Here is a 23126-nt window from a genome sequence, read left to right as displayed (position 1 = left end):
GACATAAATTTTCTAATCAAATAGGTTTTATAAGAGAGTGCTTTAAAATCATTCACTAATATAATTGTTTTTCCTTTAAAAGGTTTTTACATCAACGAATGTTTTAAAAGCATTCTCTTATAAAACCTATTTAATTAAAAAATTTATGTCACGAAGTTAATTTTTTTAGCGTGTTTTTTAAAAACTGATAGTTGTGCGGACATAGATGGAAACATAAATGAGTCAATTTCTCATAAGACGGTTTTGTCGCAACTAATGTTGCATGAAAATAAATTTTGGACTATCTATAAAATTTTAACAAGTATGGTAAATTTTATCATTAGGGATGTACAAAATAGATTTGGTTTTGCACGAATCTGCTTTTCAAATGTTTTTGGATATCATCAAGTAATGAGGCCCAATAATTTTTTCCACTCCGTTACCGTAACATAAATGTAACTACATCTGTGAATTATTATTATTTTTGTAACAAATTCTATTTTTGTAATGAAATATACTGGGTACTATAAATACAGCCTACATGTTAAGTATATTAGCCAAATTTAATGACATAAAAAATTTAATTTACGTGACAATGTCTGCTCCGTTACTGACATTTGCTAATTATTTATTATTTAAAAGCAAAATAGTGTAAGTTACATTTTAAATTAAAGGGAAAATCTTAGTATACAAATAAATTCAGTATATTGTCTTTTTAAAATAGGTAAAGCGTCTTTAAAAAAGAAACTAACTCGACAAAAATCATTTTCGGATTTAAGTTGTACAAATACTGTCCGCTCCGTAACTGGATCATTACCATACATCATTAATGTGAAGAAAGTTGTGGTCGCTCACAACATCATTTGGTTCAATCAACAAGATATTCAAATTTTCATCGAAATTAACCAGATCAATGATATTGTTGCTTAAATGTTGAAATTGGTCATCATTGACATCCGTCGCATCGGCCGAAGTAATACTTTCATCACTGTTAAAATTCTGCAATATTAAAAAGAAATTCACCGAAGTACCTAAAATAAATTTAATTATTATAGAAGCAAATAAATAAGCAAAATAATAAAATACAAAAATATTTTTTTACCGTGCTAGTGTTTTTGGAAAACATATATCGTTTTAAATTGTAGCATGTGCAAACTGTAGCCCTCTTACAGAAGCAACTTAAATCTCGATACAAAACACTAAATTTTCTGTCTGTGTGCAGCTGATGTAATTTCATAGTGCCTGTAATAGCCTTTAATGTTTTGGAACATTTTGAGTCAAAAGAAATAATTTTAGATCCCTCAATATAGTAAAACTTTATTAATGAATGTCCATTGTTAAGAAAATTATATAAACTTTCTGCATCTGGAAGGTCACAACCCATATTAAGCAATTGATCTGCCTGACGTTTCACAGATCCTCCTATCGCATCTGGTGCTCCCTTGCCATGCCCACTTTCAAAAAAATTCCAACTGGCTAAATTAAATTTTAATTCGTATATCAATGTAGAAAATAATAAGAAGTTTTGCTTATTCCTATATTGTGTGGTTGGTCCATCAGAAAAAAAATGAAGATCTGTAATTTGTGGGTTATCTATCTTGAGTTCAATTAGCACGGGTTCCAGATGTGCCCATATAGAAGGAGGATCGTGCCTCAAAGAGTCGGATATAGTTGTAAATGACTGATGTTTATTTAATTAAATAAACAAGTCAACCATTAGGGACTTACTGCAGCGATAAAATATGATTACCTTGCAGCGTTAAATATGGTTACCATACATACGCTGCGTTCTTTTACTTTCAATTTATTGTAAGAGTAATTTGTAAGTATTTTAGTATTAGGATTTCATTTATTGTTTGGTTTTTATTTACATTTGACTCTAATACGTTTGGCTTTTAAAATAAATGTAAATCTTGAAATATATTTTAATAATAATAAATAAATAAACTTTTGGTGTATTTTCTGCATTAATGCAGAAAATAACTTAGTTTAAAGCTTTTGATTTTTTTTTATATTCGTGATGTCAGCTCCGTTATGTTGTTGTCAACTCCGCTATTAAGAGGAAATCACGGAGTTGACAGTAACGGAGTAGACATAATTATACATAATCAATAATATCTCATTATTACTCATTGGAAAACATCTTTAAAATCTTTTATTGCTATATTGTCCAAAAGATTTAAAGAGTACTAAAACACGCCGTATAAAAATTTGTAATTTTACGGAATAAAAACGCGTAACGGAGTAGACTTCGAATAAGAATATCATTTTTAAAATAAGGTAATTAGGCTCTCATTTTTACATAAATAATGCTTGCAGCACGATATAATTTTAAATGTTAATAAATTCCATAGAACTGGACTTTTTTTCATTATTTTAATTAGTAAATAAGTAAAAACTACAAACCTGTGGCTATTTTAGAATGTAATAACGGAGTGGACAAAAAATGTGGGGACAGCAAGTTTTTGACAAGAGCTACAACAGGATAAGGTGTAAATTGATACATGTATTAAAATACCATATATTAGCATGTCTAAAGCACCAAATTATGTCCCCGATTAGCCTTAATACAAAAGAAAAAAAATTATTGAGTATAACAATATAGTCCTAGATGCAGGACATCTACGGAGTGGACATTTTTGATTAACAATTGTGCACACAAAATTTTAAATTTTAGTTGGAAATATCCGATAAAATGCTAGTTTATATTAACGATAAGTATTACTACCCACGGTGCTGTTTTTTATGTTACTTGTACAAGAATTGCGTTTTTATAGCTGTAGGACAAAATTTCAGTAACGGAGTTGACGGAATGAGAAAATGACTCAAATAACTTGAATGTTCTCAAAATATCTTTATGCGGAAAGATAATTTAAAAAATATTTGCGAATACCAAAATTCCGCCAAATATACGAAGATAGAGATATAGTATATCTCTATTCATTTATTTATTCACAACGCCTCCGCAGCTCCCAATAAATTGATTTAAAAAAACTGAGAAACATAGGAATATTTATCTGGTTTCCTAAAAAAAAAAAAAAAAAAGTCACGGGCCTTAGGGCCTATTTTTTTTATAAGGGCCTGGGGCTGCAGCCCCATCCGCCCCCGCCTTAATACGGCCATGGTTAACATTATGCAATCTTACTTTTTTTTGTTAAAAATTTTAAAATGTTAGATGATATTTTAGTTTTAAGAAAATTTATGATATGCAACTCTTAATTGTTTATTTTAAAAAGTTAAAATCAGATTTTTTTTTACAGACCGCGACTTAATATTCCAACATTTCTTTCTAAAACTTGGAATTAAATTTTTTTTTTTCTGAAACTTGAAGTTTAGAAAATTTTAATTAACAAATCCTTACAAAAAAAGTATTTGTTAAAATTAATTACCACTGGTTTTCAATAAAATTCTCTAGGGACAAACACGCGAATGAGACAAATTATATTATAACAAAATACTATTATCGGCATTTAGTTTTTATTTTAACAAAGAATAATAACGAATAATGTACAAACATCTGTAATCAGTCTTTTAAAAGAAATCGATTTTTCTCTATGCGTTTTAAGCAGCAAAAGTTTTTGGTGTAACATTTACAGGGTGTATCAGCTAAATTTACAATAGCGTAAAATGCTATTTAAAAGTACCACATGTATGAATATCATATTCATTTTTTGCATCCACATTTTCTTTATTCCCTCTTTCTCAGGCTGCAGCGATGAATGAAAGAGACCGTCGTATTGCAATCGGCGATTTGTTTTAACAAGGATATTAACCTTCAACTGTTATGCATAAGCAGTCACCCAAAAGAAACTAAAGCATGACTGTTTGGAAATCAAAAGAGCGGCGGCAAAAACAGATGGCAATAGTAAGTCAAATATGGAGTGGTCGTAATAACAATTTCTTGCTCAGCTATCTTAGAAATTCAAATGTCTGCTTTTTACCCTAAAATATGAATTCGGCTAGTCTACCGATAAAAGTTCAACCAATAAAAGGTTTTTTTGGAACTTTTGAAGCAAAAAAAGTATAAATTTGACCTACAAAAAGACAATTTCTTTGACGCTAAAGATCGTATCAACTTTGAAAAAATACCAATAAAAATATCGGTCCAAAATTCTAATAACTTCATAAAATAGCACAATATTTTATACGTATATATTATCATAAAAAAAAAACTCCTAAACAAAATCTAAGACCATCTAACAGATTTTTTATATCGCTCCGCATGAACGCATTTAATTAACAGACCCCGTGGATCTACGGAATCGTCAGCAACTTTTACTTGCTCTATAGAAGAGAGCAGGTGTGAGCTTTTTCTAAGACAGTCTCCAGCAATCCTCTTCAAACAGAAAGAAGTAAGAAGCAAAGTGTTTGAGATCTAAATAATTTACAACTTTAGTTCAAAAATGAACATTTCAAGTTTATGGTTGTTTTTCATTATATTCATGCACGAGTCAATGAAACCATTTAAATAGAAAATTGTTTAAAAATTCTAAATTGATATTTAAAAACAATTCTTTTTTTTTTATATATATACTATAAAAAAGCACGAGTAATTGAGTCTATTTATCTAGAAAGGTATTTTAGTATTCAAATTGATTTTAAGAGTGAAAAATGGCTTTGGTATAAAAATTCACAAAAAATATTTCTTTGCAAAAACGGCTTTTTTGAATGTTAGGGTGAGAGAGAAAATAAATTTTAACTTTAGTATATATTACAGTTTATTTACAGTAAAAAAAAAAGAACTCATTTGCGTGAACGTGATCTGTCCTTAAATAAACGGGCTGCTCCGAGAACTTACAAGCATATACTGACTTATGCTGTTCCAACGTTACCTGCAACAGTTCACTTTTATGTAAATGAAAAAATTTGAATGTTAGCCACACCTTTCGTTCCTTGTCTTTTAAAACAGAAATTCTTCTTAATTGATAAAGCTACAAAAAATAAATGGACAGTAAAAAAAATTGGTTATAGAACTTCTTCTTTAGATGTCAAAAATGTATTTTAGAAAGGCACTTTATTTATAAAATTTGTTGTTTGATAAATATAATGTGGAAAAAATAATCCAACTTGATAAATTACTCGAGAAAGTTAACTAAACGTTAAAATGTTCGCTTATATATCAACATATAAAACATTTGCTTTTTATTATTTTTTTTCTACATTCTATATATTTTTTATTTACTCATTTCAAAAATGATTTTTTTAATTTTTAATATACGCTTTTTGCATAAGTATTTTGTTAAAAATAAAAAACCGTCTATAAATGTATTGGATGGTTCGGTAGGATATAAAATGATTTTTAAATAGTTCTATTTTTCTTATAAACTTCGACAAACTCGTGCAAAAAGAAATCATTTTTTTTACGAATAATATTTCATCAAAATTGCGAAACACCTCAACTCGGCTTCAGTCCAAAACTTGTGTAAACGTTCTTTTTCTATCTAATTTTTTCTAATTTTAGTTATAAAATTACTAAGTTTTGAACTTCTTATATTTAGTGTTTGTGCTTTTCAATTGTTGTAATTTACTATTCTTTTGTTAGCAAAAATCAACTTTCAATAAAACTGTTTAAACTTTTATTGTCTGACCTTTTTTTTTTTTTAATATTCTGCTTGAAATATAAATGTGATGGCCGATAATTAATCGATTGATCCTTTTATAATCAAAGCAGTAAATTTAAAAAAACAACAAAAAAACAGCGGTGAGTTCGACTACTTGGAACAAAACTTGAAATGCTACGACTCTGTATCTATTGACGCCACTTTATTTTTGACATACTTTTCGAAAGAACATAAATATTGGGATGCACAAATTAAAACTAGGCATGTTCAATAAAAAAATGAGATGTTCATACAGCGTAAACAAGTTTCATAAATACAGCTGTTGTTATTCAAATTGAACTATTTTGTTCTCAAGAATCTTGTTGGAAACGAATCTACACTCTTTTGTCTGTGGAAGGGGGGAGGGAGTTCAAATAACATCATGAAGGATCAAATATAAACGATGAAAAATAAAAAAAAACTTAAAAACGTCGTCAGTTCACCAGTTATTGCTTTTTTTAATTGCAAATTTTATGTATATTGTTTATAATTGCCATTATTATACCTTTCTAGAAAAAAGAAAAAAAATTCAGCGTAATCTTATAAAATATTCATATCAAACTTCAGAAACAGTATTTCCGATTTATAAAAAAACCTTCGCATTGCGGCTTTCCAGCAGATGAATTCAATTAAATTTTGGCCGTTATTAAAATTCAATTTTTATCATCTGATTATCGTCATTATTTTGTTTTCGCTTTTGTTATGATCTTTTTTAATAAAATTAATAAGTAAAAATCGACCTACTACGAAATATATCAAAGAAAACAGGATAGACAACCAATAAAATAGCCTAAGTTAGGAAAAAAGCGAATACACAATAACACATAAGTATCTACAAATTTTGTTATCATGTGTCAAATAATTGGTAAGATGGTTTCCGATGCAATATTTTAAGTTTTTTTTCTTAACTTTAGAAAGAATTTTTGTTCCGTTTTACAAGCGGTTAAGAGTTTTCAACTAAACTTTGATATATAAAAATTCCAGTTTTTGTAACTATAAATTTCTTGTTATTGAGGTAAGCCAACTGCAGTCTTTTTCATTATCGCGATCTTTGCGATCGAAGCTCTAGTATTCAGGATTGGAAAGAAAGGAATAGAAAAAGACAAATTTACAAAACCCGAATGGATGAAGGTCATAAGGAAAATTATCTATACTGAAAATCTACCAGCAATCAAGACAAAAAGTAATCAAGACAGAAATGAAATTAATTACAGCCACATTGATGCAAACGAATTGCTCGAGAACGAACCAAACGAAATAGAAGAGAAGTATTATTAAAACTAGAATGGTACGCTCCTGATAATAATAGTATGTAAAACCACGGCTTGTAAAAAAAAAATAATTTTTTATTTAAAGAAAATATAAAAAACATTACTTTGTTTTTTTCATGAAGTTTAATGAATTGTTTAATAACAATTTATACATATCATATGTTCATATACATTTTATATCATACATATTCTTTCATTTTATAACAGAATATATGATATAAAATGTATATGAGTATATAAATGCATGAATCTTTTAATTCTATCATAAGTTTCAAGATATTTTAGAACTCTCTGACTTATCATTTCAGATCATTATCAACGAAATTTGAAAAATTTTTTCATGATGATGTAACCGAAACTCATAGAAAGCAATCCTTTTATAATTCTTTTGCTTGGATACTAGCCTATTGGAATACTAGATTTCTAAATTCGTATTTTAAAAGGCCTTGTGCTTAGCTCATCTTGCAGTTGTAGAAACCGATTTTGTTCTAACTATTAATAGCTATTGTCAGATAAAATATTACGTAAAAAGAGTTTTTCATTTAGGCTAATTGCTTCAAAATTTTTTTTTTTTTTGATATGCTTCGTCGATCGATAGTATGATGCCTGGTCAACTGATGATATGATGCCTGTTTAATCGAAAATGATAATCAGTATCTGAGGTCTGTTTAACTGTCAAATTTGAGAATAAGTATTGTGCAACACAGTATCGTTAAAATTTTCCTTATGCAGCTCTCTTTTATGAACTGATCACCTTTTAACACATTTAGTGTTCTCAACAAGTCTAGCTAACAAGCCCTTGTGTCGTGGATCACTCTATATTGAGACAAAAGGATCATGTAGTTTACTGCCTGCCTCTTTAGACTATACTTTTAAATATACATGATCTTCTTTTCTTTTTTTAATTCTTTTTTTTTTTAAATCTATAATCATTATTTCAGAAAATAAACAAAGTTTTACGATTTTTAAATGTTTTACGTATTTTATTTACAATGTGCATAAAATACGAAAAAAAATTTCAAAGTGTCGTAAACTGCTGTTCGCAACAAGTATGAAATCCCGTCCTGAACGTAAAAAGATCTCATGAAGAAATTCAGTTAGTGTATACGTTGTTGTATATGTTTGCAGATACTTTTGTATAGGTTTTCTGTAGCATATATAGGCGGGGTCTAGATGACCCCTGGCCTTTCTTTCTTATAATGAAAAAAAAGTTTTTATAATACACAGTAAGTTTTCCCAGTGTTTCACTCAAATTCTTTAATATTTTATGGACGACTTTTTTATCATTTTTTAACAGTTAAAGCAAACAAATTAAAAATAAAAGTTTTTCAAAGTGAATTTTTTAAAAGTTAATTCGTTTAGTGTATTGACTTCGACCTCTGTCGTTATGGTTCTCTGAAAAGATTTTGCCAGTTATCAATTATTTTATTTAAACGTGTCTCGACTCATTAACAAAAATCATAAAATAGCTACAATATTGTCGCGATGTATATATTGAACTATTATCATTTTATAGATGCAAACATTACTATATGTCTAGTTAGTATTGTGAAAGCCATTTTAAACTTCAATTGTGTGGCTGTTTTATCTTTTATACAGTTCAGGTTTCGACTGTCTCACATTTTTCATAATTCGAAGAGTAATATATAAAGCTTTTGCTTTAAAAAATGGCGCTTCTCATTGTATTGTATGCCCTGATTTGTCATTAGCAATCAGACTGAGATCATACGAACAGTGCCGTGTCACTTGATAAAGGTCCAAAGTTTTCCAAAAAAATTTATTTCATAAATTAAGAACTTTAAAAAGATCATAAATTTGTGATTAATGAAAAAAAAATTTAAACTAGCCCCCGTGTTCTTGTAGGACCAGCTAGGAGTTTAGGAGGGCGGACACTCTGCACAACCAGACCTTTTTGTAAGAAAACTTGGATTAACAAAACAAGGTGTTTCTTTGGCAGAATATTTGATTTAAAAAATTACTTTTGCTGGCAATTAAAAAGAGGACGTCAGTAGATAGAACTAAAGATATTGTTTACTGATGTCGATGCTTACTATTTATTGTAAGTCAAGGCGTCATAAATTGCATCACAATTTTGCGTCATAATTTGTAACACCATTTTTGCGTCATAAACGCATCACAAAATACGTCATAAATTGCATCACAGTTTTGACATGAACACGACCGCTTCATTCATAGAAATTCTATTATTATACTCCTTAATATCATATTATAGAAGTTGCATCGAAATCCAATAATTTGAACTCTGTAGACAACTCACATGCATTTATTGATGCAATAAGTTTTTAAATTAATTTTTTTTTGTGCATTAAAACTTCTTTAGCTGATAATTTTAGCACCTACTTGGTATTCCCTCTATGATATACTACTGTTGATGTGCTCGGGGGTTTTTAAATTCGAACGTTTACAACTTGATGCATGTCCTTAAACTTCCGGCCCACTTAAGCGGGCTGGTATTGGTCGTTTGATACCTTTTCGTCTCACCTAAGTAAGATCTCGGTTAAGCCAAATGAGATCGCACATAGGTGGACGGGCCCGATTTTATTTTTATGTAGATTTTTTTTAATTACAGAAAAATCTGGGCCAAATTAAATTTCAAATATTTACAGTCAAATCAATCAATCAATCAATATATATATTTCGTGTTAAGGATGTTACAAAAAACACAGGTCATTGCAAATAGTAATTCACTAATAAAACGCAATGATCTAAATAATATAAAGAAAAAAACTTAAGAAATAAACTAGTCACATAGTAAAAGTAACACTTATAAAACAGACTTTTAAAAGAGTTAAAATATAGGTCAAATAGTTATTATAATGTATTCACATGTACATACATATATACAGATATACACAAATAAGAAATTATAAAATATACATAAACATAAAGAAAAAAGTTATAGAGGTAAAGAATAAAGTTAAGCGTAACTTTTTAGGTAAAAATGATGGAGTGACTTTAAGAGCAGATTCTTGGATTTAAGCATAAAATCTGTTTTTAGGGTGTACGGAAGGGTGAATCCTACATTGATATGTAATGGAATTTATTCCATGTTTAGTTGTCTGTTTTTGTGGGATGTTTAAGTTGTTAAAAGTGACTGATCTTAGGTTATGCCTACACGTTGTCCTACTATTAAAGTAGTTACGAAATATGGAAGGAAGGAGACCGTGTTGTTGATCCCAGGCAAATGAACAATTTAGAAACTGGATTAAATCATAGAAACGAAGAACTTTGGATTAACATACAGGATGTCAGTAGGGAAGTCTCTTGGACAGAAATGAATTATTCGTATTGCTCTATTTTGAAGCGAAACAATTTTAGAAAGACAGACGGTTTTAGATTGTCCCCAAACTTGACATGCATATTGTAGATGTGAACTAAAAATTGCGTGATATATAGATAGTAATGTTTCAAAATTGGAACGGTTTAATTACAGAGTAAGGTTATTTATATGTGTTTTAAATGAAAGTTTCTCATCTATCACAACACCAAGATAAGTTATGTTACTAGACAAAGGCAGCTTTTGGCCACTTATTCTAAAGTTCAAGTATTTTGGAAGATTCTTGTTAGTTTTTTTAGAAAAGTTAGTATACTGCGTCTTAAGCATTACTATTTCTGTTTTTTTAGAATTCAATGAGATTTTATTTGCTCGGAGCCATTGAACAAGACTGGCCATATCCTCATTGATACATTTATTTAGTTTTTTGAGGGAGTTTGTCGTTAATTGAAGATTTGTATCATCAGCAAAATGATACGTATTTGAATATTTGATAGAAAGATAAAGATTATTGATATAAATAATAAAGAGAAGAGGACCTAATATGAATCCCTGAGGAATACCAATGCAAACGCTTTTAATGTCTGAGAAGGTGCCATTTAAAGTAACAAACTGTTGACGAGTGGAAAGGTATGATTTAAACCATTTCAAGGGTATGCCGCGTACACTATAATAGTTAAGCTTTGATAGGAGAATGTCATGGTCTACGGTGTCAAAAGCTTTTTGTAAACCAATGAAAACCCCACAGGCAATTACCTATATACCAATTACCACAGACATTAACCTATATCAAGTAATTAATTCATATCAGTTAAATAATTGAAATCAAACAATTATTTGATATCAAAAAATTAATTCATTTGAAAAATTTAGAATTCTTTAATATCTGCTCCAAAATTACCGAGGTATGAAATAAGTCCTGCACGCGTTTTTTGCGCATGCGTTGAGCTTTTATTTAAAAACTTAACGCGACAGTGCGTTTCTTCGATGAAAATTTTAAAAAAACCCGTGTTATGGAAACAACTAAAAACATGACAAACATATAGACTGAAAGTATGTATATTTACAGCCATGTTATATGTATATATATAAAATTTGAATATAAGAGTTGAAAAAAATAGAATGCATGTAAATACATTATATATATATATACATGACTAGTAAATTTAGTTACATATTTTCAGAAGACTGAAAACATGTAACTATACTGAAACTATTAAAAAATAGGATGTAAGTTTAGTTCAAATACGCATATCGAATATGTATACTTTATGTATATATGTATATTTTAAATTAATGTTTTAGATTAATATATACATAAAATATACATATTCTATATGCTATATAGATTTTTATATATGTTTTATATATGTTATATATGTTTTAAAATACACCACACATATTCTAACATTCTCTAAAAAAGATATATGTAGTTTGTGATGTATTTTGCATTTGATTTTTTAAAAACATTAAAATTATTTACTTTTTACTAACCAGTTCTTAAAAAATGGTTAAACAAGAAAATAAGAAGTAAATACTTAAATTCTTTTTTTTTAATTGTTTCATATTCAAAATTAGTAATTTGTTTTTTCACACTGGTTGCTTGAATTTATTGATTTTTAAAATATTTTTCCTGATATTTTTATTCTATTATTAGATGATTTAACTTATAAAAAATGTTCAAAGATAAAATTGTTGAAGTTGTTGAAATACTATCAGATGTCCGAGTAGAGAAATATGTACGTGACCAAATTTCACAAACAAAAGAGCTTCAGAGTTCTAGTGTTTTCTGTCAATCTTTAGACAGGCAAACAGTAGAAATCCAAACAGATTTTGAACAAGTTCTTCCTCAGTCTACATTGATAAAAGTAGACAATTCCAAAAATTTACTAGAGTTTATTTCAAAAGTGTATCCACTTATTAGTGAACAGCTTCTTGCGAACATTCGAAGTCATGCTTTTGATGATTATTTTGTGGATTGGAATGAAAGTGAGAAACTAAATGAAGTTGTGTGTAAATACTCATTGAAGTATAATGATTTACCTAGTGAAAAACTTGTCACCAGTTTAAGTTGGAACGCTGTTGGTTCAGTAATAGCTGCTGCTCTAGGCTCTGGTGACCATGAATCATGGTGTATCCATCAATCCTTTATATGCTTTTGGAATATTGATAGAGTACATATCAATGTTGGAAAACCTGATAAGGTTATTGAAACTGATGCTTGTGTTACTTCGCTATCGTTTCATCCTAATGAAGCAGCACTGCTTGTTGGAGGAGATTTCTCAGGAAAAATATATGTTTGGGACCTAAGCCAGCAGGATAATTATCTAGTTTGTTTTTCTGGCAAAGATGAAGTTTCTCATCAAGAGCCAGTATCTAAAGTTTTATGGACAAAATCAAAAAGTATGCGAAATCATAAGTTTATAAGTACTGGACAAGATGGTAAGATTTGTGTCTGGGAATTTAATCAGCTAAAGAAAGAACTTACGTTGAACAATAGTTTTTTGCTGCCATCAAACAGAATTCGAAGCTTAAGAAATGCTAAGTATGATTTACTTTTGGGTATTACTTGTGTTAGCCAATTTCAAAATGATCCAAGTCATATATTACTGGGAACAGAAAATGGTTCTGTTTTTAAGTGTTCTATTGAAACTGAAAAAAACAAAAAGGAGAAGCAAGATTTTGCTGTAACAACATCTTTTGAAGGGCATTCTGTGAGCGTAAATTCAATTGATGCTTCACGTTGTGTAGATGAAATATTTCTAACATGCAGCTCTGATATGACTGTTCATATATATCATTTAAATAAAATGAAACCACTTTTGATAATTGAACCATCATCTAAGTATTTACTGTCTGCACAATGGTCATTAAGTAGACCCACAGTATTTTACATTTTAACTTCAGATGGGAATCTTCTTATTCATGATCTGTCTTTGAATTTAGTTTCAACAGATACCACATTGCTTATTCAACAGGAGCATCTTTCTGTACCTTCGCTTGCATTAAATGTTTCTCAATCTGACCTTATTGCTACTGGGGACACTAAAGGCAATATTCAAATTTGGTCTTTGCCATCAGTTTATATTCAAGAGAAAGTCAGTGAGCAGCACTTTTTTAAAGAACTTGAAGAAGATGAATGAATTTTTGAGTTTGAACCCTAAAATCACTTGTACATACTAATATATGTATATATGATGTATGTACAATGTATGTATGTATAAAATGTATGTATGTATGTATGTATACTTCTTTATTAAATTTGCTCAAGTTGATTTTTACATAAATATAAGTTTATGTGGATAACAGTTTTAACTATATTGTTAATTAACAGTTTTAACTATATTGTAAGTTAAAGATTAGATATTTAGAGCTTTATTTATAGATTTACTCATCACTCATTGAAACTATTTGACTAATTTGCAGAGTTATGTAAATCTATTTTATGTATATACTATAAAAAAATTCTTCTTAATAACTGATTATCATGTACTGTATTTTTTAATCTTGTTTGATAAAGAAAAATAAATTATTTGTAAAAATCTTTTTATGTTAAAAAAAGTCTTGCTTGTTCGGACTTCTACCTTAAAAAGAAAGTTTTTTAAAATGGTGGATTTTCAACAAAGACAAAATGAAGCAGAACAAAAAGTCAAAGTTCTAAATGAACAACTTGAAGTTCTCAAAACAGTTGCTAGTAAGTATTTTTGTTGTTAATAAAATGTTTTCTTAAGGATACTTTTTGTATTCTATCACATTTTTATCTTTTTTTTTAGTACAAAGAAAGAAGGAAGCAGAACAAGTAAATGTTACTTTTTAATTCTTAAATTTATGTAAACATCTAAAAAAAAAAGTGTAAAGTTTGTACTTAATTTCATGCTAAGTTTGTTCCCAACTAAAATTAAACTTGTAAATATTTAGTCAAAATCTTTTGGTTTCTTAAAGTTCTAAAGACTTATTATAAATTTAGTTTTATATAGATGTTTGAAAATACCTATAAAATTGGAGCATACTTTAGCAGAAAAAAGTAATCAATTATGCAAGTCATGAAATACTTGACAACTGTCAAAAACATGAACTTTTCAGTATTCTTAAATTTTTAAAATTTAAAAAAAAATTTTTAATAGATCTCAATTATGAGTTTATGTTAATTAACACTTGCCAATACAATGATGATATACAGTCAAGTGTATGTATGCTTTAACTGGTGAATTACATATCATGAATACAAAAAGTATTATTAATTTAAATAAATAATTTTAAATGTTGTTAATGATTAAATTTCAAAATACTTATACTTAATTATATACTTTTTAATTCTAATGATTTTTTTTTAGTAGACAGTAAAATATAAAAACAATATGTGAAATTTAATTGATTTATTTAATAAACTACTTAAGCAACATAAACCTAAATTTCCACTAGGCTGAGATAGCGAAATTGCTGCAGAAGAATGCCAAACTGCAAGATGATATAGCAAGGTTGAAAAGCGACTTAAGATTTTATGAAGCCCAAAATGGAGGTATTTTAACTGAGATTTCTTGATTAGGTTTATATTGCAATTATCTGTTCTACAAGTAACTAAAAGTTATGTATTAATTGAACATTTTCTGATCACATAAATTATTAATAGAAAATGCTATATAATTTATATATATATATAGTTTCGGACAGAGTATTCTACCCAAATTTTAAAGGGTTTATAAATAAATCAAATCAAACAACTAAAAATTGTTAGATTCTTTTCCCAATAAATTATCTTATATTTCCATTTTTTATTCTTTTGATTGAAAAAGTTGATTAGGTGTAATTTACAAAAAATTGCATAAAAAATATATTATACCTTTTAAAAAAAAAAAAAATTTCTTGTGTAAACATTGTAGTTAAACAAGTTTGTGTACCAACTGCCGAAAAAGTTACAAATATTGAGGCTGTTTCTGCTAATTCTGCTTCAAATACTGAGAAGGCACCTGCTCATAATCAGCAAGTGGAAAAGATTACAGTGCCAGATTCTACAAAAGTAAAACAATGTAAGAAATCTTTTTTTCAAAACCTGATTTTTAAATTGTATTTAGTATTTAAGTATCTACTGGTGTCATATAACTTTTTTCTTCAAATATTTAATAAATATTTGATATTTATTTAACAAAATTAAAAACATTTTTACATTTTTTTCAAATATTTTAAAAATATTTTAAAAACATATTTGATAAAATTAAAAACATTTAGATGTAAAAAAAAAAGAAAGTGGTGTAAATTTATTATTATTTTCAGTTTGTTAAAGGAAATTCATCCTAAAACTCACACATACTAAGGTCTTTATAAAAAACACATCCCTATATGCCTACTGAATCACCACCAACTTTTACACTTGATTACAAATATCATGCTAAATATTTCACACTTGCACATCTTCTGATCTTTTGTTGTAGTTGGTGACCTAAAAATTGGACTCATCATTCAAAAAACTTTTATTCAATATAAAGTAGTTTCATCTACTATTTGATTTTTCTTTAGTCAAGTTTTGTTTAAACCAACCCATGCATATCAGAAAATTACTTTTTACATGCATAACTCAACAGTTTTTTGTTGAGTCATACATGTAAAAAGTAATTTTCAAGCAAGCAATTTTTCGAGCATTTTAAAAGCAAATTTCAAGTAAGTTTCTCTGATTAATATGAAAGCAAAAAGCTCAACAAGAGTTTCAGCTTTTTGCTTACATATTAATCAGAAAAACTTGCTTGATCAGCTTTTCTAGTTATTAATTACTAAGTAAAGGATTTCCACTGCTCCTTTTTTGTTTATTTATTTTGTTATGGTTACTGAGCTTTTACATTCTTCCAAATGTCATATGTTGACAATACTACAACCTGTGGGCTGAAATGTTTTAATTTTCTTATACAAAGTTCAAAAACGTCAACTAATTTTTTTAATTTGAGTGTTAGTTTAATTCTTTGATTTATGCAAACTAGTGTAATCTTATTTAATCTTCTGTGATATAGCTTTTTGGTTAGTTGCATTCAAACTTAAATTTAAAAAATTGATGCTTGATGTCTTTTGATAAAAATGTTGTTAGATCATGTTGATTTTTGTTTTGACCAAGATCATTCACACTAACCTGCTTAAAAATGGTACTTAAGTCAAAATAGTAATTGTGTAAATTAAACTGACTTGGGCAAAATACTTTTGAAAAATATTTCAAATATAATACAAAGTACTTTGCCAAAAAAGTATTTCAAAATGCACACAAAATACATTTTTGAAAATGTATTTTTAATACAAATACAAAATACTTTGAAATGTATTTTAAAATACTCTCAAAATACTTTGAAATGTATTTTAAAATACTCTCAAAATACTTTTGCTCAAACAGTGGTTTATGTTCTTCAATAAGTATACATACCCTGTTGTGAAAAAAATTTATTAACTCAGTATACCATATGTACAGTAGTACTAGAGAATTACTCATATACAATATTAAGTACTGTTGGCTTTCAGCAAAGTCAACTTCTCAAAATTTTTGTTAGATAACCTTGCAGGCCGTACAGGATATTTTGAATGTTCAAAATACAAATACTTCTCGAAAAAAGTATTTTGTAATATCAAATAAATTACAAAATACTTTCCAAAAAAGTATTTAAAATACAAATACTTCCCCATGTTTGAAATTAAAAATGCAAAAAGTTTATAATTAAAAACTCATTTAAACCTTTGTGCCTTCATATAGTATCTATAATTAAATAAAGTATTTGGAGTCATTAAGTTGTTTTTTTTATCCCATTTTTATTACAAATTATCTTAAATTAGCAAAACAAAATGTAAAATTTTAAAATCAGGTTCCACTAAATTTTTTAAAAAAGTAAACAAGAATTTCCTTCCGGAAATTTCAAACTTGATTTAACCTTAGTGGATTGCTGTATGTGTTATCAATTATATATTATTCTTCTGTACTCTCTGAAGGAATATGTTTTAATAAATATATGAGTGTTACTATTCATAAAGAAATTTTTTTCTGTAGCAGAAGATAACAAACCAATTGATGTTTCTCGAATATTAATGAAGATTGGACAAATCATTGATGTAAAAAAACACCCAGATGCAGACTCTCTTTACGTTGAACAAGGTATTGTTGAGAATTTTTGTTTAGAAAAACTCTTTATGAAGCAGGTGTCATAAACATTTCTAATTATGAGGGCATATGATCCACTATATCTCTTCACCAAAACACCCTTAAAAAACCGATGAAGAAGTTCAGTTTGATAAGGAGATTGATGAATTGGCAACAAGATAAAGTGATTGTCACATAAAATTTTTATCTTTTATTTCTTCAAGGGCTTCCTTTATCAAATGATTGAGTTGATCATAATTGCTTTTAAATTCCATCAGGTCTGGCAGTCTGTATTGGTATTAACCTAATCAGCTAAAAATCAATAATTTTTTCAATCTAGCAATATAAAGGTTGGATTGCAATCTAGTATATTATTATAATAAAAGAGCTAGGGTTATCTTTAAAAACATCTTTTAAAATTCAACATAGTATGAAAGAATAGAAGACCTTTTCCTCAATCATTCTTCCTTGCTAGTTTCCATGAATAAAAATGTTTGTTTTGAAAAGGAACTTTTAAGAATATTAAGTTTTACCTTGAAATTTGGTGATTGCACACTATTAGCGTTTTTAGTTCTCTTTAGCTAGATATTAAAATTTTTTTTTTTTTTTAAATACATATAGCTCAAGAGAACTAAAAAATGATCATTTCTATTCTTTTTTTCTTTTGTAGTTAAAGCTGCTAGTTTGATTTTAATTGCTCTTTCCAAAATATTGTTGTAATACTTTAAGTAATAAAGTCAATCAACAGTTTAAAGCTCTTCAACTATTATATTAAATTCTTTTACTTTTTTAAAAATTTTTGGTAATTCTTACATTTTCCATTATCTGAAGTCTTTTCTAATCCATAATCTCTGAAACTCGTGCTGCAATGCTTGCCATGAAGTGACCACTTTTTAAAGCTTTCAAAAAGTTTTTAGAAAGTTGTGATTAGTTTAGTATTAAGATATTTTACATCTCTATGCAGAAACAGATCTGGGCCCAGCTTTTTAAAATTGATTAAAAGGCACAAACATTTTTTTTTTTGTAAAAATTATATTCATCATTTTGGTTCTTTAATCACCAAAAATTTATCTTCAACAAATTAACCCCATGTAAAAACCAAGTTCTACTTTATCTTCGGTTTGAAAAATAAAGTTTATTTTGCAGTTTTAATGTTCTCGCAGAACATTTTAAAAAATACTTGAAAAAAGTTTTGCATATTTTTTATTATCGAAGAGTGAAAGTTCATCTAGGATTCTTTTAGAGTAGAGAGAAATATTAATTGGAAAAAAAAAATGTTTAATAAACAAAAGCAGATTATTAATTTTCTTGTCAATATTAACAATCTTGTTGATAGTTTTGCATTGTAATCTCTTTTTTTTTTTAAGAACAAAGTTTATCTCAAATTTGAATGCATAGTATAAGATTTATTTCATATTTTAGGTGGTAATTTATGTGCATGTTTATTTGATATTTATATTTTTTAAAGTTGATCTTGGAGAAAGCAAACCACGCACTGTTGTGAGTGGTTTGGTAAAGCATGTTCCAATTGAATCCATGCAGGTTTGTTATTGATAAATATAGTTTATTTTTTTACTTAAAGAAAGTTTGCTAGTTTATTGATTTCTATGTTGAAAAATAGTTTGACTTATTTATAAATGAAATTTCATATTTTTTTATTTTATTTTATATTTTTTATAATATATTTTGAAATTTAGTCTTTAAAAAAATTTTAAAGTTTTATGTTTTTAAAGTCTTTGTTTATAAAAAAAAAATCATTATTAAAAAAAGGTATTTTAAAATTAAGGGTCTTTTTTTAAAGACTATTATGAAAGATATCATGGTAATGGCAACTAATATAAATATTAATCAAAATCTTTAATTTTCAGAACCGAATTGCTGTTTTTGTGTGCAATCTAAAACCAGCAAAGTAATTTTTTTTTTAAAGTTCTTTATTACGTTATAAATATTTTTATTACCTTTATTAAGTCTGCAATATTAAAAAACAAAATTTAACATGGTTTTTCAACAATAGTTGGTACTAAATATATATGTATATAGTACTCATTAAGGCTGTTACTCTGCAACAGTTTATTTATTTAATCGTTTCCTATTTAAGGAGTTTAAAACTTGTTTTAATTGGTATATGGTTTTCAAAATTGTAAGTCCCTATGTGCCATGTATATTTAGCAATTCTGATGCGTTTTTTTTTTTTTTAATCTTTAATTAACATATATCTAGAATGCGAGGAGTTTTATCTGAAGGAATGATCATGTGCGCATCAACACCTGAAAAAGTTGAGATTCTTCAAGTTCCTGCTACAGCAAAAATTGGAGACATTGTGACTTGTGAAGGATACACTGGTATGTCAAAAGAATTTTAATGTTCATTGCTTAATGTTGAAGAAATAAGAGATTGTTTAAAAAATAAAATTTATTTTGCTTAATGATATTGGAATATTAATTTTGAAATGATATAAGTTAATATATCTAGGGTCAGCCAACTAAACACATGAAAAAAAGTTTTTTTAATTCACTATTGCAATTTATTTAACTTGTGTCAATGCACAACTTTACTTAAGCACATAAATTAAGTCTGTTAATCTATGCAAGATTTAAGAATTATTTGACAGCCTATATATTAGCAGTGAGGACTGTAATAGTAGGCATTAAAGTCTCCACAAATTTATGATTATAATAGGTCAGAATGGTGGGTGATTTTCTAATCAAAGAAGAAAATGTTTTTCAACAATTAAATGATTCCTTGAGAACAAAGTTGATAATATATTGTATAGTTGAAAACTAATATATACACTTACATTTCCTTTTTAATAGGTTTTTATTTATCAACACAGAATTTTAGTTCATTAAATGTCTAATGGTACCACTCTGGTAACTGAAGCATTTAATCATTCTCTCTTTATCCAGTTATATTTATTTTTGGTATATCATATGCCTTCTTTATTGATATTATCATTACCTCTTTTTATGAAAATTATAAAAGAAGGAATCTTCACATGAGGTATTATTGATACTCAAGTTTAACTGGATCTTTTCCTTTGCAGAGTGATGACATATTGGCTATTGCTAAAAGACCACAATCAAACTTCCTTTTTCCCTTTGAATGTCTCTTATGCTTAGTATTATGGTTTTTTTTGGCATTACATATGCTGCTATTTGCATGTTAAGAAATGTTAAATTATAATTGCTAGAATTTGCTTAAGAGTAATCAATTTTCTTGTCTCAAATTGGTGTTTATTTGGGTTAAGATCTGGAAACTAGTTTTCCTATACCAGGAGCAGCCATACAGCCCATACCAACACGAAACCCCCTTGTCTATGTTTAACTATTGACATTAAGTTTTTTGACTCTAATTCTGTGCCTGGTTTGCGCCACATTTGGACTTCATGTTTTGAAGGGATGCACTCAATGCTTTCAATTGCTATTTTGATTGATTCTAGTCAGCTTTAAGCCACCAACTACTATTTTTCTTTTTGTCTTTTATTAAAAGTGGAAAAATTATCAAAACTATCACATTTGAAAAAAAATGGAGAAAAATAAAAAAACTTAAAAAAGAATTCAGTTAGAAAGTTCGAATATAAATAAACAAATGAATATTAGGCCATTAAATGAAATTAATTTTATTCATCAAGACGTTAATCAACAATGCTAAAATATTTTTTAATTCAATTTTTGTGAGACCTGACGTAAGCCACCTACTTAAAGACGACAGCATCCTGCCCAGATTGGATGGCATTCAGTTATTTTTACATTTCGTTCATTTTCACAGAATTTCTCGGCAACCATCGTTTTCTAAACTAAATGGATACTCTTCGAGAAATATTGCTGTGATATGAAGCTCTTTAATGTAACATGCCCCCTATTGTTCACTTTCTGATGCCAAACTTGGACTTTTACCCTGCTTATATGTGTTGTGTCAGTGAAGAGCACGGTAAAACGTTTCATCAAGGTAGGGGAAAGGTGTGTGTCTACAATGGCATACTTAAATTTAACGTTTCATTGAGTCATCACCCGAAAACTTAAATAATTTTTGACATGGGTGTATTTCCTCTAACATGCAGAATAATAATGACCCTCAAAATTTTAAATTTTTTTGCTTTTTTATAAGTTTATACCATTTAAAGTAAAAACATAAATACTAGTATGCCATCATAGGCAACTAACTGCTCCTATGATGGCAGTCTAAATAAATCAGACAAACAAGAATTGTTTTTGTCTTTTATTAATGGAAACTTATTAGAAAAAGAAAATTAAAAAATATTTGGTTTATAAGCATGGTTCACATAAGTTTTTTCCTTCTTTCTATGCCTGCATATAATCAATGACACCAAGGTTTGCATTTTTGACAACAAACCCATGGTTCTTTAGTGCAAGGAAGCAAATAAATTACATCACAATATAAACATGCTGTATCAGATTCAAAATCAACTTCATTATTACTTGCTTTATTGTACTAACTGCAGTATTTCTCTCCAACTTTTATCTTTATTTTTGTTATTCTCACAAGTTTTTCTTTTTACTTGTTATCTTTTTCTTTTGCCTTTTTTCTTTTAATTCTTGGATATCCAGTGTGGTATTCAAAGGTCCAGTTTTCCCACATTTCCGTGCCTTTTTTAACTCAGTTTTAGGGGTTGCTAAAGGCACCAGAGACACCTTTTGTATATTAGATCTTAGCCTTTGTGTTGAAACAGAAGATCCAAAGCAAATGGAAGCTTCTTGATGGGGGAGAACTCGTTTCCAAATGTGTTGGTTTCTTAAACTTTAGTATTTCATCTTTGCTTATAGCCTGATCACCTTTTTTCTGTTGTTAATAATAGCGCAAACGTGTTAATGATGACGCAAACAACCAATCTTCAAAAACATTCGGATTGAAGGGATATATTCCAGTTTTGGTAAACGCATGCACAGCATTAAATTACAACTACTAATGATGGATTAATACGTTACTTAGATCTTTTTTATTACCCTGCAAAATTAAAAAAAGAAATCAAAGTTGGAAATATAGGTTTTAAACTATGCTGCAACTAGCCTTGCTCTGTCCTAGTGTTTTTTTTTTGTTTGTTTTTTTTTAAAAAAAAAAGTTGGGTGGCGGCCCAAAAAGGAATCCAGATATGAAATATGAATAGTCGAGTTTTTTATAACACGGACATTGGCTTTTTTGAATATTTACAAAAGGGTTTTTTTGTTGTACAGTGTTTACAATTGTTTACTTCTAAACTTTATTGATTGTACACGGTGGTCGGGCCAATTAGCTTTTTTAGAACTTTTACACGATCGTCCCATTAGATACTTCCATAGTTTTTTCTTTCCTGTAATGTTAGCATATTACTCTGAAATAATTCGGCCAACCTTTTATTTTTTCCTATGGGTTCCTTTTAATTCACAAAAAATCCACATTAATAATTCGGAATAAGTTTCATTTTTGTTGTACAAACCCAACGCTATTCTTGATCTTTTCAATAAATTTTTCGAAGTATTTATTTTTGTGTGTAAATATTCTGTTGTAATTAACAGAACGTCGTAGATCTCTTTAAATATGATTACATCAGTTTTACATATTTTTAAATATTTTATAATTTAAATTTTCAAAAAACCTATTTTAATTTTAGGGGAAGCAGATGCCCAGCTAAATCCAAAAAAGAAGGTTAGATTTATTTCATATTTTATATAAAAATGTCGTTAAAGATGGCTGCTGAGTTTAGGGATTTTTTTCTTTTCTAGATCTGGGAACAGGTCCAACCAGATTTTAATGTGGATTCAGATGGTGTTCCTAGGTACAAAGATCGCCAGTTCACTATAGTTGGCAAAGCGGGAACATTTTTAGCTCCTACAATGAGAAATTGCCCTATTAAATAGATTTTTAAAGGCTTATGAAAA

The 23126-nt window shown here is 28.0% G+C and overlaps 2 protein-coding genes and 1 long non-coding RNA gene across 3 annotated transcripts; all 3 read left to right on the top strand.

Moving 5' to 3' along the window:
* The first annotated feature begins 5618 nt into the window (after positions 1-5618).
* On the top strand, positions 5619-6953 carry LOC145181651 (uncharacterized). Its single transcript, XR_013845870.2, has 2 exons — positions 5619-6444; positions 6595-6953. It is a non-coding gene; the product is annotated as an uncharacterized LOC145181651 (long non-coding RNA).
* A 4843-nt stretch (positions 6954-11796) lies between these two features.
* Positions 11797-23126, top strand: LOC145181539 (aminoacyl tRNA synthase complex-interacting multifunctional protein 1-like). Its single transcript, XM_090071711.1, has 10 exons — positions 11797-13839; positions 13919-13944; positions 14568-14664; positions 15026-15172; positions 17161-17265; positions 18719-18792; positions 19119-19159; positions 19471-19592; positions 22859-22893; positions 22971-23126. The coding sequence occupies exons 1-10, from the start codon at positions 13695-13697 to the stop codon at positions 23103-23105; spliced, it is 927 nt and encodes a 308-aa protein (XP_089927837.1). The 5' UTR covers positions 11797-13694; the 3' UTR covers positions 23106-23126.
* Positions 11822-13839, top strand: LOC149879149 (cytoplasmic dynein 2 intermediate chain 2-like). The gene has a single exon (XM_090071710.1). It carries the CDS (start codon positions 11822-11824, stop codon positions 13286-13288), a length of 1467 nt encoding a protein of 488 aa, XP_089927836.1. The 3' UTR covers positions 13289-13839.

This window comes from Hydra viridissima, unplaced genomic scaffold, assembly GCF_058129835.1.
Source record: "Hydra viridissima isolate aposymbiotic clone 2 unplaced genomic scaffold, HvirCarnegie_v1 scaffold_14, whole genome shotgun sequence".
Classification (NCBI taxonomy): domain Eukaryota; kingdom Metazoa; phylum Cnidaria; class Hydrozoa; order Anthoathecata; family Hydridae; genus Hydra; species Hydra viridissima.
Note: the sequence above shows the minus strand (reverse complement) of the source record. Positions and strands in the feature narration are given on the sequence as shown.

Excerpts from the sequence above, each read along its gene's own strand:
- LOC149879149 (XM_090071710.1), top strand. The coding sequence starts at position 11,822 with ATGTTCAAAGATAAAATTGTTGAAGTTGTTGAAATACTATCAGATGTC.
- LOC145181539 (XM_090071711.1), top strand. The coding sequence starts at position 13,695 with ATGTTAAAAAAAGTCTTGCTTGTTCGGACTTCTACCTTAAAAAGAAAG. Across the intron at positions 15,173-17,160 it reads TTCTACAAAAGTAAAACAAT|CAGAAGATAACAAACCAATT; the intron begins GTAAGAAATCTT and ends TTTTTTCTGTAG. Across the intron at positions 19,160-19,470 it reads TGCAATCTAAAACCAGCAAA|AATGCGAGGAGTTTTATCTG; the intron begins GTAATTTTTTTT and ends ACATATATCTAG.